Source organism: Corapipo altera, unplaced genomic scaffold (genome assembly GCF_003945725.1).
Source record: "Corapipo altera isolate COAL_440 unplaced genomic scaffold, ASM394572v1 23b, whole genome shotgun sequence".
Lineage (NCBI taxonomy): Eukaryota > Metazoa > Chordata > Aves > Passeriformes > Pipridae > Corapipo > Corapipo altera.
In genome coordinates, this window is record NW_020884885.1 from 10,338,378 (window position 1) to 10,353,602 (window position 15,225).

The window sequence follows — 15,225 nt, forward strand, 5'->3', positions numbered from 1 at the left end:
ATTAATAAGCATTTATTTTATTCTGTACCATGTAGGCAGGTGGAAATTTTCTTTTGTTGGATGACATCCATACTTATTGTAACAGAACTAACAAACTTGGAAAAATGCCAAAGGAAAATACATTCCAACACTGAAAATCATGTTGATGAAATGTGAACTCTGAGTCCAAATGTGGGCTTATTCTGACAGATTCACAAATGAGAAAGTAATTTAAAATCTTGAAGGTATTCTATTTTACATTAGGATAGTGAAGTATGTTCAATAACTGTTCACGTTCACAGTGAAAAATCCACATAAAATTTTCATGGAGCTGAAGCTTACTCATCCATTTTAATATGAGATGTATTATAGCAGGACGGCTCGTGTGATTTATGACATTTGTCAGTTTTTCAGGAAAAAAGTACGTCTTTGTGCGTATCTTGTCTTCAGCTTCGCTTTTTCATCCATCCTTACAGAACCCGAAGGATTGCAGCAAAGCTAAGAAACTTGTGTGTAATATCAACAAAGGCTGTGGCTATGGTTGTCAACTTCATCATGTAGTTTACTGCTTCATGATCGCTTACGGCACTCAGCGAACGCTTATTTTGGAGTCCCAGAATTGGCGCTATGCTACCGGTGGCTGGGAGACTGTATTTAGGCCCGTGAGCGAGACATGTACTGACAGATCAGGTTCCACCACTGGACACTGGTCAGGTAAGACTTAATAACTCAAATAATTTCTCCTTGTTTTTTGCAGGTTCAGTCACGTAGAATTGTTTTGTTATTTCTTTAGTGTTATGTGGAGCATAATAACTATCTATGAGTGCAGTTGTATATGGAAGCATCTTTTACATCTTATTTCTGCATTTTATTAAAAAAAAAAATTTCTTTATTAAGATATCTCTGCCTTGGCAGAGTATTTTTAATTCAAAAGTTTTGTATTTCAGATTCAAATTATAATCCTTCAGCAGTCTGCCACTGTGTTGTGTGCCAGATATTAATCCAATTTTATGGGAAGAGAGTATTAAATAGAGGCTGTTGTTGATAAACTTTTAACAAAATAAAGCATGTTTCAAATATCAAGCAAAATAGATATAAAGAAAATAGTATCTAGTAGTCATTCACACACCAACAAAGTAATGAAATAGTTGAAATAATTCTTAATGTAAGCTGAACAGATGCAGAATACGGGTTGTAAAAACAGCAGCAATGTTAAAAATGCATTTTATCTGTAGGTCAGGAAATTGATCCATTTTCATACCAGGTTGAACAATTTGCCTAGAATAAGTAGATGGGCATTGATGTTTGGAGGATCAGATATCTTTGTTTCTCTCAAAGTAAGCAGCATTCATTTTAAATTACATCTTTTACCATGTGATTGATAGTCAAAACATCAGTCTTTTCAGTAGTACACTGCATGCTCAGTGCATATGGAATCTTAAAGAATGTAACTATTAAGGTTTTACAGATCTGAAATTAAGTTACTCAGATTTAGAAAATCCAATTTACAGATTGTGTGTAAACTTACTTGTGTGTTTACACATTGAAACAATATTTGCACATTGAAATAACATCTGTTCTTCAAAGCTTCAAGATGCTACCAAACTTTGCTTTGAGAGTTCTAGTGGATTTTGTGAATGAGATTTTTTCCAAAAGATATTTCTTAGAAATGGTTGAATGTTTTATAAAAGCATCTAGAAATGGAAAACTGATATTGAGATTTCCAGATGAAGTTTAGCAAGTGAAACTACCATCTGGGCATGGTTCTCGGCAGAATATGTGACTCCAGAATTTAGATGCAGGCAGTTTTGTGAGCAACTATTTAGCATCATAAGCTGGAGAACAGTGTGCTGGGGCACTGATGCACACGTGGCTTTAAAAGACTAAATATTTTTTATGAAAATCTGTTAAAATAGATCATGATTTGCTGCAATATGGACTCTTGCTGATAAAGGTACAAATAATGTTTCACTTTAGCTCCCTACAGTTTTTTGTTTGTTTGTTTTTTGTTTGTTTGTTTTTTTTTCCAATGAGTTTTTCTATCAGGATGAATAGTTTGAAGACTGAATGCATGAAATATGTTTATGTGATCATTTTTTTTTCTAGTAATGAATGCCACTAATCTCAGTTTTGATGTTCTAGAACTAGAAGACATTCAGCTATGAAAGAAGATCTTTCTAGAGTTAGCCTACTGACTAGCCACACACACTATAAACTGTGTTAAATTATAATCTTCTGTAATGGCATGATCATTGAGGAAGAATGATACTGACAATCAATCTCTTTTACTGGTTTCCATGTGGCTTCAGTAGGAATCTACACTGGATACTTAGTTACTGGTAAATTTGAAAGACATTCGGTCTTGCTGAAGGTTTCTCTTTGTTTTTTGTGTCTCCCTAAATTTATATAGATTTTTATTTACTTATATATTTATTTATTTTATTCCCTGTATCTTTACAGGGACAAAAGAAGTCTGAAATTCTTGACTTTAGTTAGCAGCAGCTCTTCTGCAAAACCACACCTTTAATTTTTTTTTTCCTCCACAAATTCTCAAGTGTCGGATTTTTTAGATTTTCAAAATAAATGTATAAAAATGCATTGACATGTATAAATTTCCATTTCAGTGTTTCTCCTATGTAGTGTACCTACTATGCTGTGTATAGGGATTTTTAATAAAAATTGTTTTTTAATTATGTTTCAAAAGTATTCATACCAGTGAATAATTTAAGAAGATTTCAATCTAAATTATAGAAATAGGCAAAAAGTCAGAAAAGTATATAATCTAAAAGAGTTGCTTTCATGTAATTTGCAGACCTGCATAGATAATAGTTCAGTAAAATGTGGTTCATGACAAAATTGTTTAAATCTGTACATTTATCTTTCTTCTTTTTAATTAAATTGCCTCTACTCGACACTTTTATTTTAGTTTTATTAGCAGCACAAAATTTGGAAGTTTCTGAAGTTTATCTTCAGAGAAACAATTTAGATATTACTATCTTCTACAAAGAATTAAGAAGCTTATATAAGCTGAGAATACATATATTTCTGAAATTTTGTTTGTCCAGTCCTCTCCTAACTAGGCATAAAAACTAAGTTTGGTTTTGGAATTTGGGAAGTAAGGTGAATTTAAATAAGCAAGCGGATATTAACCTGATATCAGAAGATTAGTGAAGCATATTCTCATCTGTGTGGAGAATTAGAGATCATCTCAGCTCGTGTCATGTCTGGCAGGAATTGTTCTTTGTGTTTGACATGGCATTTCTATAATCAAGTTCAGCGTTTCTAGCTTAAGCATGTTAACAGATTGAGAATTCTATTACAGGTTTTTGTAAATAGAGCAGTTATTTCACACCATGGCATAATTTCTCATTTTCCTTTGTTTCAGTCATACAGTCATTCTAGAGAAAAAAAAAATCTTAATAAGAGATGATGGTATGCATGCTCTTTTTAATTTTAAAATTTTGTCTTGCCTGTAATTGCATCTTGTCATTAATTTTTCCTTTGATATCAATGGTCAAACTGTTCATTAATAATTTAGGTAGGAATTTTTATAAGAAGCATGAATGATTTCTTAGTAATAAGAGCCAAAATATAGGGAACTTTTGAAGACATATTTATAATGAAATTTTTGATTAATGTTCTTTAAAATAATTATTTAGTCAGGTCATAACGTTCTGTTGTCATTGCAACATGCTAAAACAGAGGAGGCCTCTTCTTATAATTTTTTAGTTGCTGATTTATGATGTTACAGTGGCATTCCCCAATAATACATTGAAAAAGGACTATAAAATAACTAGATAAAAAAATGGAATTAAACAATAAATGGGAAAAGAAAACAGATTAAGAGGAAGGACAGGTTAATGTACAGTTAGAAGTTATATCTGCATTTCTTGGGATGTGCAAATAAAGAAGCAATCTATATGCTTTAAATAACAGTATGTACTCCTTCCCATTAGGCCTACAAGCCACTAGGATGAAAGATAACTTGAAAAAGGAAACCTGAAACAAAGTTTCCTGCAGTTACCCTTGAATATTGATTTTGCTGCCTCTAGCTATGGTTTGATGAATTAATGCTTTTAAGGAAGGGATACCCAGAGGGGAAAAAAATGGCAGAGCTCTTCATTTGTTGGTAGTGCCAGCTTTTAAGTATTAATTGAACTATAATCTTAAAATATGAATTAACTAATATGTTTATATGTATAATTCAAGAAAGAGGATGCTGTGGGTACACAAAATGAATTTTTAATTTATTAAAGCCTATCAGGCAACAGTATCAAAAGGACTAAATAAAAATTGCAAAATCAAAGCATAAAAAGTTGTGCAGAATTAATTGCAATAAATAAAACTTTCATTCCATGAACTAGATATTCCTTGAGAGTAGTTTTTCTTTTATGCAAATCAGATGAATATTTAGTATTGACCTAAAAAAATCATTTAACTTGCATACAATTGTATGAGTTATGTTTTGCTCCCACGTTTCAATCTTCTTTATAAAATCCTGCAGAAAAAAATGGGTCCATTTCTATTTCTTAATATAATTTTTATACACGGACTTTCATTATTTACATTTTAATTCAAGCAAATTCCATTTCTGTGAAGCATACTGGAAAATGGTGATTTGAGAAAACAGAGCGTAACAGCAATGTCTGTATTTTCCCTTTTTTTCAGTTGTGTTAACTTGAAATCAAGCTACTGATACTGTGTAGATGTTTTTGTCCTCAAGGTACCTTGTAAGATACTCTGTAGAAAGACATTTGTATGTGTAAAGATATAAATATGTTTAGGAAGTGGTAACTCTTAGAAGAACCTTGGAATTTTAATGAGATAGGTCTAAGTTTTCAGAGCAATGCAGTAGCCTAAGGGAGCAAAATGTGATCCTTTTTCATGTCTAAGGGGAGGGTTATTGAATAATAGCAAGAAGTTGGTTTTGCCTTGCAGAGCAATGAGAGGCTGCAGGAACTGTCTAGTTCTGTTATCTGGCCTTCATAATGGATATTGATAAATATGAAAGGATTCTGAGGAAGACCTGCACTGATTCAAGGCCACAAAAATGTGCTTCACCATAGGAGATTAAAGAATATAATTCAATTCTAAAATGAAGCAAGTTTTAAAAGCTGGTTCTGCCACTTCTGTATGGGAAATATTTCTACTTTTAGACAACGATGTAGCTGGACAGTTGAAAATGAGGTCTGTTTTTTAACAACTTGCTCCTGCTGTTGACCCCTGTTGACAACCTGTCCAGAAGCGGAAAAGCTTGCATGATCTGAAATTAGAATTACAGGAGATGCAGTCATTTCTTGAAACTAGTTTTATTTATTTTGGGTTTTTTTTACATAGGTGAATGTTTGCCTTTGTTTTTTCAGTGGATCTGGGTTTTTTTGTTTGTTTGTTTGTTTTGTAGCAATACTTTACAATTTGTGACATGAAGTTCCTTTGTGCAATCCCAAATCTGCCATATTAAACTAAATTAATTTGTATTTTAATAACTTCTTCATAAAATACATGTGTGTGCTCTTTCATGCTATAATCAATCAAGCCCACCCATTGAATGGTGATTGTAATTACACCATTTACATAGGCTAAGTGTACTATTGGTTCTCATTTAATTGTGTGAGGAATTATAGCAAGTCTATTCTTGATGAAGGAATGGTGTTCTTGAAGGTTATTTTCCATGTCAGCAGCATTTTTAGCAGGATGGGATAAAAATGGGGAATACTTTCCTTTAAATACAGCCATTGTTAAGTAAATTTTCTGGTGGCAGAAGTGAGAATGTATGTATTTCTTTAATGTTTGGTGTATATAATTGTGCTATCTATCCAATCATGTTCAAGAAGCAAATATGTGGGGATTTTATACAGTGAGTTCTCCTTATCTAATTTTTAATTTAGATTAAGATTTGATGTCTGTATAGAAGGCAATTGACTGTTTGGTAATAGTTCAGTGCATGGGCAGGACCATAAGGGCACTAGCAAACACGTTGTTCAATGAGAATTGTTTAAGTGTGTTGAAGTGAATGAAGGTAATTTACCACTGAAATAATTATTTTCCAAATAGCAGGGACTTACTTCCCTACATTGATTGATAAGGAGAAGCTGAAACGCTGCTGGTACTTTGTAGACTTAGAAATCTATGGAGAACATGGAGCAGGAGAAAAGGATTCTTGGCTTTGTTCTATGCAGTGGTACTAATAATTGTTCACATATTTGATCACAGATTTTATGCTGTTCATATGAAATATTACCTTTGAAGCATGACTTTGTCATTTTCCTAAAAGATTGATGTTACCCCCAGTGTAGCAGCAAAACTGATAGTAGTAGGTTAGTGATTAAGGGCAAACTTTTCTCACGAGCATTAAATCATAGATGATAAATTACAGATTGGTAAACAAAGTTTCCATTTTAAACTGCAAAAAAGGTTTTTTGCGTAACTGTAAACCTTCTTGTAAGCAAAAGAGCTACAGATTGGACTAATATTAGAGTTTATTTGATTTAAAAAACAAATTCGAAAAGTTGTACTGCAGCATGCACAGTAGGGAAGAATATTAATGTGCTTTGTGTTTAAATGAAAAAAAAATCCTTTTTTTTTGAATATAAAAAGACAGCATGAGGTAAATTGAGAGTAAAATTACCTTAGAAGTATGTTAGGTCTCAAGCAATCTTTACAAAGTTTCAGATGTTAATCTGAGTTCTTTGTTTGGCTGCGTAAGTTTCAATCCAAACTGAAGCATTCATAGATTTTTGGGGAATTATAACCTGCATTCAAGTTTCAGATTACTTTCTCATGTATTACACTGGTCATTACAGCATTCTGGTTAAGTAATATGACCTGTTTTTAAGTAATTTTAAACAGGGGTACTCTGAACTGCCAACTGTGGAGTTGAATTCCAGTCTTGCAAATATCTCATCCAAACCTTTCCTATGTCTTGAAAATGGCTAGCACCATTCCCAGGTAGAAGACATCCCAGAGCACCTCCAGCACTAGGAGTTATCACCCTGATATTTGGGAATGTATTGTTTATTATGGGGGGTTGTTTATTCTATTAATGCAGGTACTATTAATTCTGTATAGAGAGGCTGTAGTGCAAGGCTGGACATTTCATTTGTTTCAGTGTAACTTCACCAAGTCCTAAAAAGTTTTTGTCTTTTTGCATTTGAATAATGAATTTAAAAAACTACCTAAAAATGTCAGCTAATTCTCAAGATATATTTTTTGAATAGATTCAGAATGTCACGAAGAAAAGATGCTTGCAGGCAAATGGTTCTGAAACAGTTTTTCCACCATGTGAAATAGCTGAAAGCTATACTAAGGCTTTTAAGGCAGAAGTAACTTCTTGCATTTTATATTTCTGTTTCTCAATCTTTAGGCCATCAGCCCACTGATTTCTTTCTAGTGTTGTGAAAAGATAAAAAATTTGAAAAGCTACATTTTATTGCATTGGTTTCCTACCCATATGGGAAGACACACATTTATTTTGTTAACGTTTCGTATGAAGCAATAAATATGTAATATTCAAAGAAAAATATTTACTATAATATCCTTTTTTTGTCATTGCATGTCCATAAATGCCATTGTGTTAATTTTCCTTTTTCTGCTATTTACTGTTACATAAATACTTGACAAACCTCAAAACCATAGGTATTTTGTTTGCAAGTATTCTTAATTCCTGTAAGAAATGGTAGTGGCTTTAAATTTCCAGTAGTATGCAAATTAATAATAGTTTATTACTGTAATAGTTATGGAGGAAACATTATATGTGATTTATCCTGTTTTTTTTATTAATACTTCCATTACATTTTCCCCTATGACTGAAGACCAGAAAAACTTCCTTTTCCATTATTGCAAAGTTACACTCTTGATTTTTCTCCTTTCATGTTGGTAGACCATATGATGTAGAATGCATCCCTGTTTCTTTCAGATGCATTGTTAGGGTGACGTGTGCCTCACTTCTATGAATCTCAAACAACACAGCAGTTTTATTGTCTCCTGTTTGATTTATGGCTAACTAAAATGTCTTTCTGTCTACTCATACCTTGAGAGTTTTGTTCCATTTGGACTTGCATATGGAGGTACTTTTACTAATTCATTGAAAGATTAATCTTCCAAGTGTTCATATTAGGACAATACAAGATTGGGAGTTATAAACCACTAGCTCAAAAACACAGTAAATGTCTTATCTAAACTGGGAGCACTCCTCCAAAAGACACCTAGACAACCAAGTGCAAATATTAACTCCATTCTCATGACCTGTTGCAAACTTCTAGGTCATGAGATATAAAATATTGTCTGCATGTTGTCTTGTTTTTGATGTGCTTATACATGCTTGTTACAGGCTCAAATGTATGTCCAATGAACATATGCATGAAAGAGATAAGTCCCTGAAGATGTCGAAGGATTATTATAAAAGTAGTCTATCTTGTGTTCCAGAAAAGATAACCTAATATACAAAGCAAGTATTTGGAAGAATTTTCAAGTATATAGTAATTAACAATAGACTGAAATAGAGAATAAGCTTCAGTGGAATTATTTGAAATCAAATCCAAAATCAGTCTTTTCAATATTGCTGCAAAGGTCTTTTTTTAATGTTTTCCTAAGTTATTTCCTTATGTAAGATCTTACTTTTAAATCATCAACTGTGGTTACTGTTTACTTGAATGACTAAACTTGGATAACATGGCAAAACCCCTTTTCATTTATAAAAGTGTATTTCCCTCTGCAAATACATTTTATGATATTTTCTGGTAGCTAGGGAATTGAAACTCCTCTTAGGCAGGTACCCCTTTTGATATAGGCTTTTTAGATGAAATAAGGCACTGTTCAAAAGCAGTTTGAATATATAAAGATTAAAGGAAAAATAAATTACTAGTAAGCTTCTTGATTTTTTCTTAGTTTAATAGTCTGCTGACTGTTATATGAAGTCAATTTGTGCAGTCACTTCATCTGTAAACTTTCCAGCTGTCGTGCTGCGTATCTAAACAATTGAGGAAGGGAAAAATCTTTACTTTTTGATGTTCTCTCAAAGTGATGTGGCAATTGACACAAAAAACTTCCAATAAGTGATGAGAAGTTTTCAACAGAGTGAAACAGAAATGTAGGTCTTTATAATACAGCTCTCCTGAGCTTGCTAAAAAGGGAATGGAGGCTCTAAAGGCTTCAGCAGGTGCTACTGCCTTAGTTTATTAGAGACAGAGCTATTTCAAATGCAGAAATCATTACACTCAGTTCAGGCTTCCGTTAGGTTCAAAAGGGAAAACATTTACTGAAATCTCATCATGTGTTAAGACAGTAAGGGCACTCTCTATCTTTACATTATGGTTTTGATTATGGGTAGGATTTTCAAAGAACCAGAATGACATGGGAAGATAAATACTATTGAAAGCCACATGTGTTATAAAGAGATGTTGGTAGTTCAGGAACTCTGGAAGTTAGGGGTTTCTGCGGGAGCAGAAAGACTATTGTTACACTTTTACTTTTTAGGAGGGAACTGATAAAATAGTATCTTTAGCAGAGAAGTATTTTAGGCAAGTGTCTTATAAGAGTGAAAGTTTTGTTGTCACGCTTTACCTTTCTATCTGCTCTTTTTCTTTTTAATCCTAACTTAGTTCAATTTCTGAATGTTTGATAAATTTTGGCCAAATTTGACCAAAAGAAATAGGTCTTGTTAAGGTCACTCAGAAGTCCTCAAAATGGATATACTGTGTACTGAAGTCAATATTCGGGCCTGCAAGCGAGAAGCAGTGATGGATCACAGATGTCACTTTTCAACAGGCAAACAGTACAGAGAGTGGTAAGAGACATAAGAGTGAGTATAGTTGCAAGAGTTGTGCAAGAGAGGAGAGGAAAGAATTCAGGAAAAAAGCCTTGGGAGTGCTGGATTGAAAAAAGTAATAAAAGGCATGTTGGCATCTTAGAAAACATTTTTGTGTATTCATTCCTGAAGCTATTGAGAATCAACCTCTTGGGATGATAAATGGAACAATACTCTTCATATGGCATATGAAACCTGGGGGAAAAAGGACTGTATTTTCAGTTTCTTTAAATCAGAATTGCACCAAATTTATTCAACACCTGCCTACCTTAAAAGGTTTGGTTAAGTAAAGGATGATTAAAAGATTAGTAAGTGGAACACTAGTGAGAAAGTAATCAGAAACTAAGCTCAAAAATTTTGTATTAAAAATTGTACAAAGTAAAACTGTAGAGAAAAAACATTTAGATGTATGAGTGATATTTTACACTGAGTACTTTAGAAGAAAAACAGGATTTTTATCTCATGCCAATTCCATTTTATAATTCAACTATAGCGTAAAGTTCTTGTGAGGTAACTTTATTAAAGTTTGGAAATCCCCAAAAGATAGTTGTAGGAGATGTAGTCTGCATCACAGAACAGATAAAAGCCTACTTTTTCTTTCTTCTGAACTAGTTGACAATTCATAAGTAGCATAACACACCATAACTTTGTATAGTTTTCATTTTTTTACCTTATCTGATTTGTGAAGAAAAGCATTAAAATATCATTGATGAACCCTGAACCTGCTGTCTTTGCATTAAGTAACAGTAGCCAGCAAGACAACAAGGAGCCTTGTGAGAATTCAGTATAGTCTGAATGCTAATCAAACAGCATTCTTAGCACTCTGACATATCTCATGTGGTTGAATTAAGAATTGTTCATTTAGGTAAGGTTTCAAATTGGCAGTCTGTCTTTCAAGTTGTAGAGCTTGGTTAAGTAGATCTGTGATTAGTCTATGCAAGTTTATATCAGCTTAAATAAGTATATTATAGAAACAGAAAAGCAGTGAAGCGATTCCATTTGTACATGAGTTTATTCAGTTGTGTTTCTAGCAACAGAAACAGAAATTAAATTGCAGTTCTCATTTACAAGACAGAAATGTCCTTAGCATGCTATTCCTTGGCATACTTTTAAGGACAGCTTCTTAAAAACATACTTCAAAATCAACTGGTGAATTTTTAAATGATAGGAGAATAAATGATCAAACAGGTTTTCAGTTAACATTAACTAACAGTAGTGATTGCGTGGCAAAATGTCAGCCTCCTTTCAAGTAAGAAAGTAATGAATGCCCAACGAAAATGCCCATCTAAGTGCAGGTATGAGCCAATGTTCAGATAGCAGGAAGTAAGGTTAGCTAAAATGACAAAATTCCAAAGGTTTTTTTGAGCCAAACCAACATTTTTCAGGTATCAAAGAAATTGATATGAAAGATACAAATAGCAAAAGGTTCTAAATGGGCTTTAAACTAGAAGGACAAAGATTAAATTTGAAAACCAGACAGATAGTAAGGTTGTGCCAAATCATGAAAAATCATGTAACTCCTGAGGACTATAAAGTGATTAAGGCACATTGGGATACTGCAGAGAAGCAAAGTTATGCTTTTTATAACACATGGAACTCATTTCAGTATTTAAAAAGTAATTGGTACGACTCCTGGAAATTGAAACTGTATTACTGATGTGTTAGTGGTGAACATATCCAAAATACTGTAATAAATAAGAACTAGATGGTGCAACTGGCATGAGTCATTTGAATAAAAATCAATTTCTATACAGTCCATGATCTTCCTCCAGAACACGTTGTTAGGGTAAGAGTGAGTGTTCTCAATATTGCACTACTTTATGACTATTGCAAACACATTCAATATTTTGGTTACTCGGTGAAGCAAAAATGAATTAAGTTGCAGAACTTTGGAGGACAATTATTTAGGTTAATCCAAACTGAAAAAAAGCACCTGGAATCATGAAAGTTAAACAAGCTATAAATAGAATTATTGTGACAAACTTTGGCAACTGTAAAAGCAAAATAAATCACAGCAGAATAAGTAATTTAAAATATTGCTGACATGTAAATGATGTGTAACTACTCTAGAGTTATCTCCCAACTTAAATAATTCTACGATTCTGTGTTCAAATGTCAGTTGGACCAACAGTGAGCAGGGAATTGGACCTGACTGACATGATAATGCTGTGATTTGAACTACCAACATGAGAAAAAGATACAAACATCAGTAAGGATTATTACCTTTATGCCTTATCTATTAACAAAATACAGCTGAGAAGTTGAAAAACTCAAATATTTTACAAATTAGAGAGTATTTAGCTAAAAACTGAAGAAATGTGTGGATAAAAAGTTCATTCTGTATTTTTAACTCTGCTTCACTATCTTCAGTTGAACAGATACAGTTCATATGAATCAGGAACGTGACTTAATTGTTTTGTAATGTATCTGCTTGCCTATTGATCTGACTGAGTTTTGGTTGTCTCCTCTATCATTGATTTTGATTGCAGTTTGTTTTCGAGTCAACTAAAACAATATCCTGCTATCCAAAAACGGATAACAGTTTTTTAAACTATGTCTGTTGAAAATAGGACAATATTAGGAATCTTTCCACAAACACTGCACAAAAAAAAAGTAATCAGTAGGATAAGAAAGCTGTCACTTGCCTATATGGCTGTTGCCAGAGAGTTGTTTACTTCTTAGGGTTACTAAAGAGATACTCTTAACGGGTTTTGTCCAAGAGAAAGTTGCTGTAAGGTTTCCTTTTACTGCATCTGCTCTCCCATACTTTTAAAAGTAAGTGAAGACTAACAGGAAGTTTTTCATTCATTGTTCAAAATGATGATAAAGGTAATAAAATTTAGAGAGTTATCATAAAGTTTTCCTGAATTGTACACATATCTGTGTGTTTGATTATGGAGATGTTAATGTTGTGTAAAGCATTAATAAAATAAAACATCATTGCAAATAGCCATGACCATATTTACCATTTGATTTTTAATTTTTTTTTTAAAAAGACAGTTATATGCATTGTTTCAACACACTACTGTGTGTCACAATTATTTTGTCATCAGTAACTGTTAACAGTAATCCTGAAGCATGAGGGGCTTCTGTAACCATTTCAAAATGTCTAATTATAATATCAACACATCCCTTGATGTGTAGTTGTAAATATTTCATTTTATGACTTTCCATTTGTTACCCATACTTTCAGTAGTAGTTCCATTATTAGGTTCCCTATTCTATAGTTTTACAAAGTAAGGAAGTCTTAATCTCTGTGAAATAACCATATTATATTTTCAGTTCCTTCTCAAAAAGGAGTTATTCCTCCCTCAAAGAGCACTTGCTAACACTCAACCTAGTAGTTATTTTGAATAATCAGATTTGTTTTTCCTTAATGAAATACATTTTGGTTGTTTCTGATTTCGGTTTGCAACACGTCTTGCAGTTTCATTACTATCAAACAGCCTATCACATACAGTTGAAAGCTGAAATCTGTTTTTTTTTTAACAATCTTCTTTGATATTCTTGTGATTTTGTTATATTTTAATATAGTTTGCTATATATGCTCAGAGCTTTCCTAATTATTTCTGGCCAGTCTCGTTTTCTTCAAAACCTTAAGACAGCCTGTGGAAATTTTTAGAAGCACACTCTTATCCTTTAAATAGGATGAAAAAAATGTATTGGGTTGAAATTGTGTCAGAATTGGTCTTCTCAGAGTCAAGAATGTCAAATAGTAGATTAGATTGCTCAATCAGCTTTATCACTAGCAAAATTTTCCAAATGACTGTCTTTACACATCAGTGTATTTTTTCAGTGACAGAATGAAGTTTAAAAGCTAGTCAGTGTTACTGTACTTAACAAAAATCCACCTTTTTATATGCACTTTGCATCTGTGCTTTTTCCCCTTGTAAGGTTTGCAGTGAATTTCCTTCTCTAACTTAAGATTAAAGTCTTTTCTTTCTTCTCTTGGCTAAGATTGATGTTACTTCTTTTACCACCCTCTTCCTTCCCACACTGTCAGTTGAGGGGGAAAGGGTAAAAAGAATGGAACCTCTAACATTCTTTCATAGCATTCCCAAGCTAAATATTTCTTGTCTAAACTTCTGCCTGATAGTTCACATCTGCACTTGCACTTCCATGGCTTCATGATGCTTTTCTTTATTGCAGCTTTCTGAAGTCATACTAATAAAATATTATCCATCAGATTGTAAGAAGACTTAAAGCTCAGTATTTTTACTAAATGTATGAACTTGTATTAAATCTTTTCCTGTATGTGTGATGTAATAGATGATAAAAATAGGAATTGGCTTCTTGAATTAAAAAGGATCATCCACACCTGTAGTACATATTCTATGGGAAATTCTTCTAAAATATTCCCCTTACAGTGATGTTATACAGTGCAGTGATGAAATATTGAATAGGAATCTAGATTTTCCAAATCTAGTAAAAATTAATTGAAAATATACCTAAGAATATCAAACATTCCTTATTTAAATAGCCATATCTCAGAGAGTTACTGCTGAATTTTGACTAGTCTTGGTAGGCTCACGGGTGTTAATGTAGCATTCTGGCAATGTATGACTTAATCATGCAATTATCCTGCTTCTAGGACTTTGTCCCAAGTATGCTGAAATGAGTACATGTGAAAGTGTTCTAACCTTTGGGATTTTTAACTGTTCTTAAACTCATTATTCCTGCCCTGAATCGATTTTTTTTGGCCATAAGATTTACTTGTTCGTCAACAGTTATATGAGTTTGATTTGCTTATATTTAAAGCAGTTTTCTTTCCTGGCTGGTGAGCACTAAAGGGAGAACTAACCATCTTTGCCAGTAAACACTGCAAACAACAGAAACATTATTTTGGAGCAGATGAGCACAGTGGAAATATTACCTGAAATGTTCAGTGCTTCAAAAATGTAATGTTTTGGTTTATGTTGCCATGTATTATAATTTATTTCAGTATATGAACATAGCTTTGAATTATGAATTATGTAGATGTTTGTGTTCATGTAATTTGTAAAAACTCTTAAAAAATGTTTGGTAGCTCTTAAGCCCTTCTAAAACATCCGTGCCATACTATAGTTAGTATTTAAAAGATAACAAATTCTTACCTGGATGTACCTCACATGCTTATACATTGCTTGTGCTTGTGTTTTCCTTGATCTGTTTAATTTGCTACTTATCTTCATAGTTTAAATTCTTGAAGCCAGGAATTGTCTTTCTTTTCTTCTATCAACAGAATAGCTAATTCAGTTGTTGGAATGATGTCTGAAATGCCGAGATTTACTCCAATAAAATGTATTCAAAAGAGCAGCAGAGCCGTAGTTATTTTTTTAACAATTTCTTATGCCTCAAAATACTTCTTTGTTGAATTTTTAACAATTAATTGAGTTTTAGACATTTTAGGTAACAAGTCTGTCCAAGTAAGCCTTACCACACAGTAATGGTGTAGTTGCATA

The 15,225-nt window shown here is 32.8% G+C and overlaps 1 protein-coding gene across 5 annotated transcripts in view; it reads left to right on the forward strand.

Moving 5' to 3' along the window:
• Positions 1-15,225, forward strand: part of FUT8 (fucosyltransferase 8) — a 111,638-nt gene that overhangs the window by 81,567 nt on the left and 14,846 nt on the right. For all 5 annotated transcript variants that reach the window (XM_027642229.1, XM_027642230.1, XM_027642228.1 and 2 more), the window contains one exon: positions 456-693. In XM_027642229.1, the coding sequence (XP_027498030.1) occupies positions 456-693 (238 nt within the window). The remainder of the gene's footprint in view (positions 1-455; positions 694-15,225) is intronic.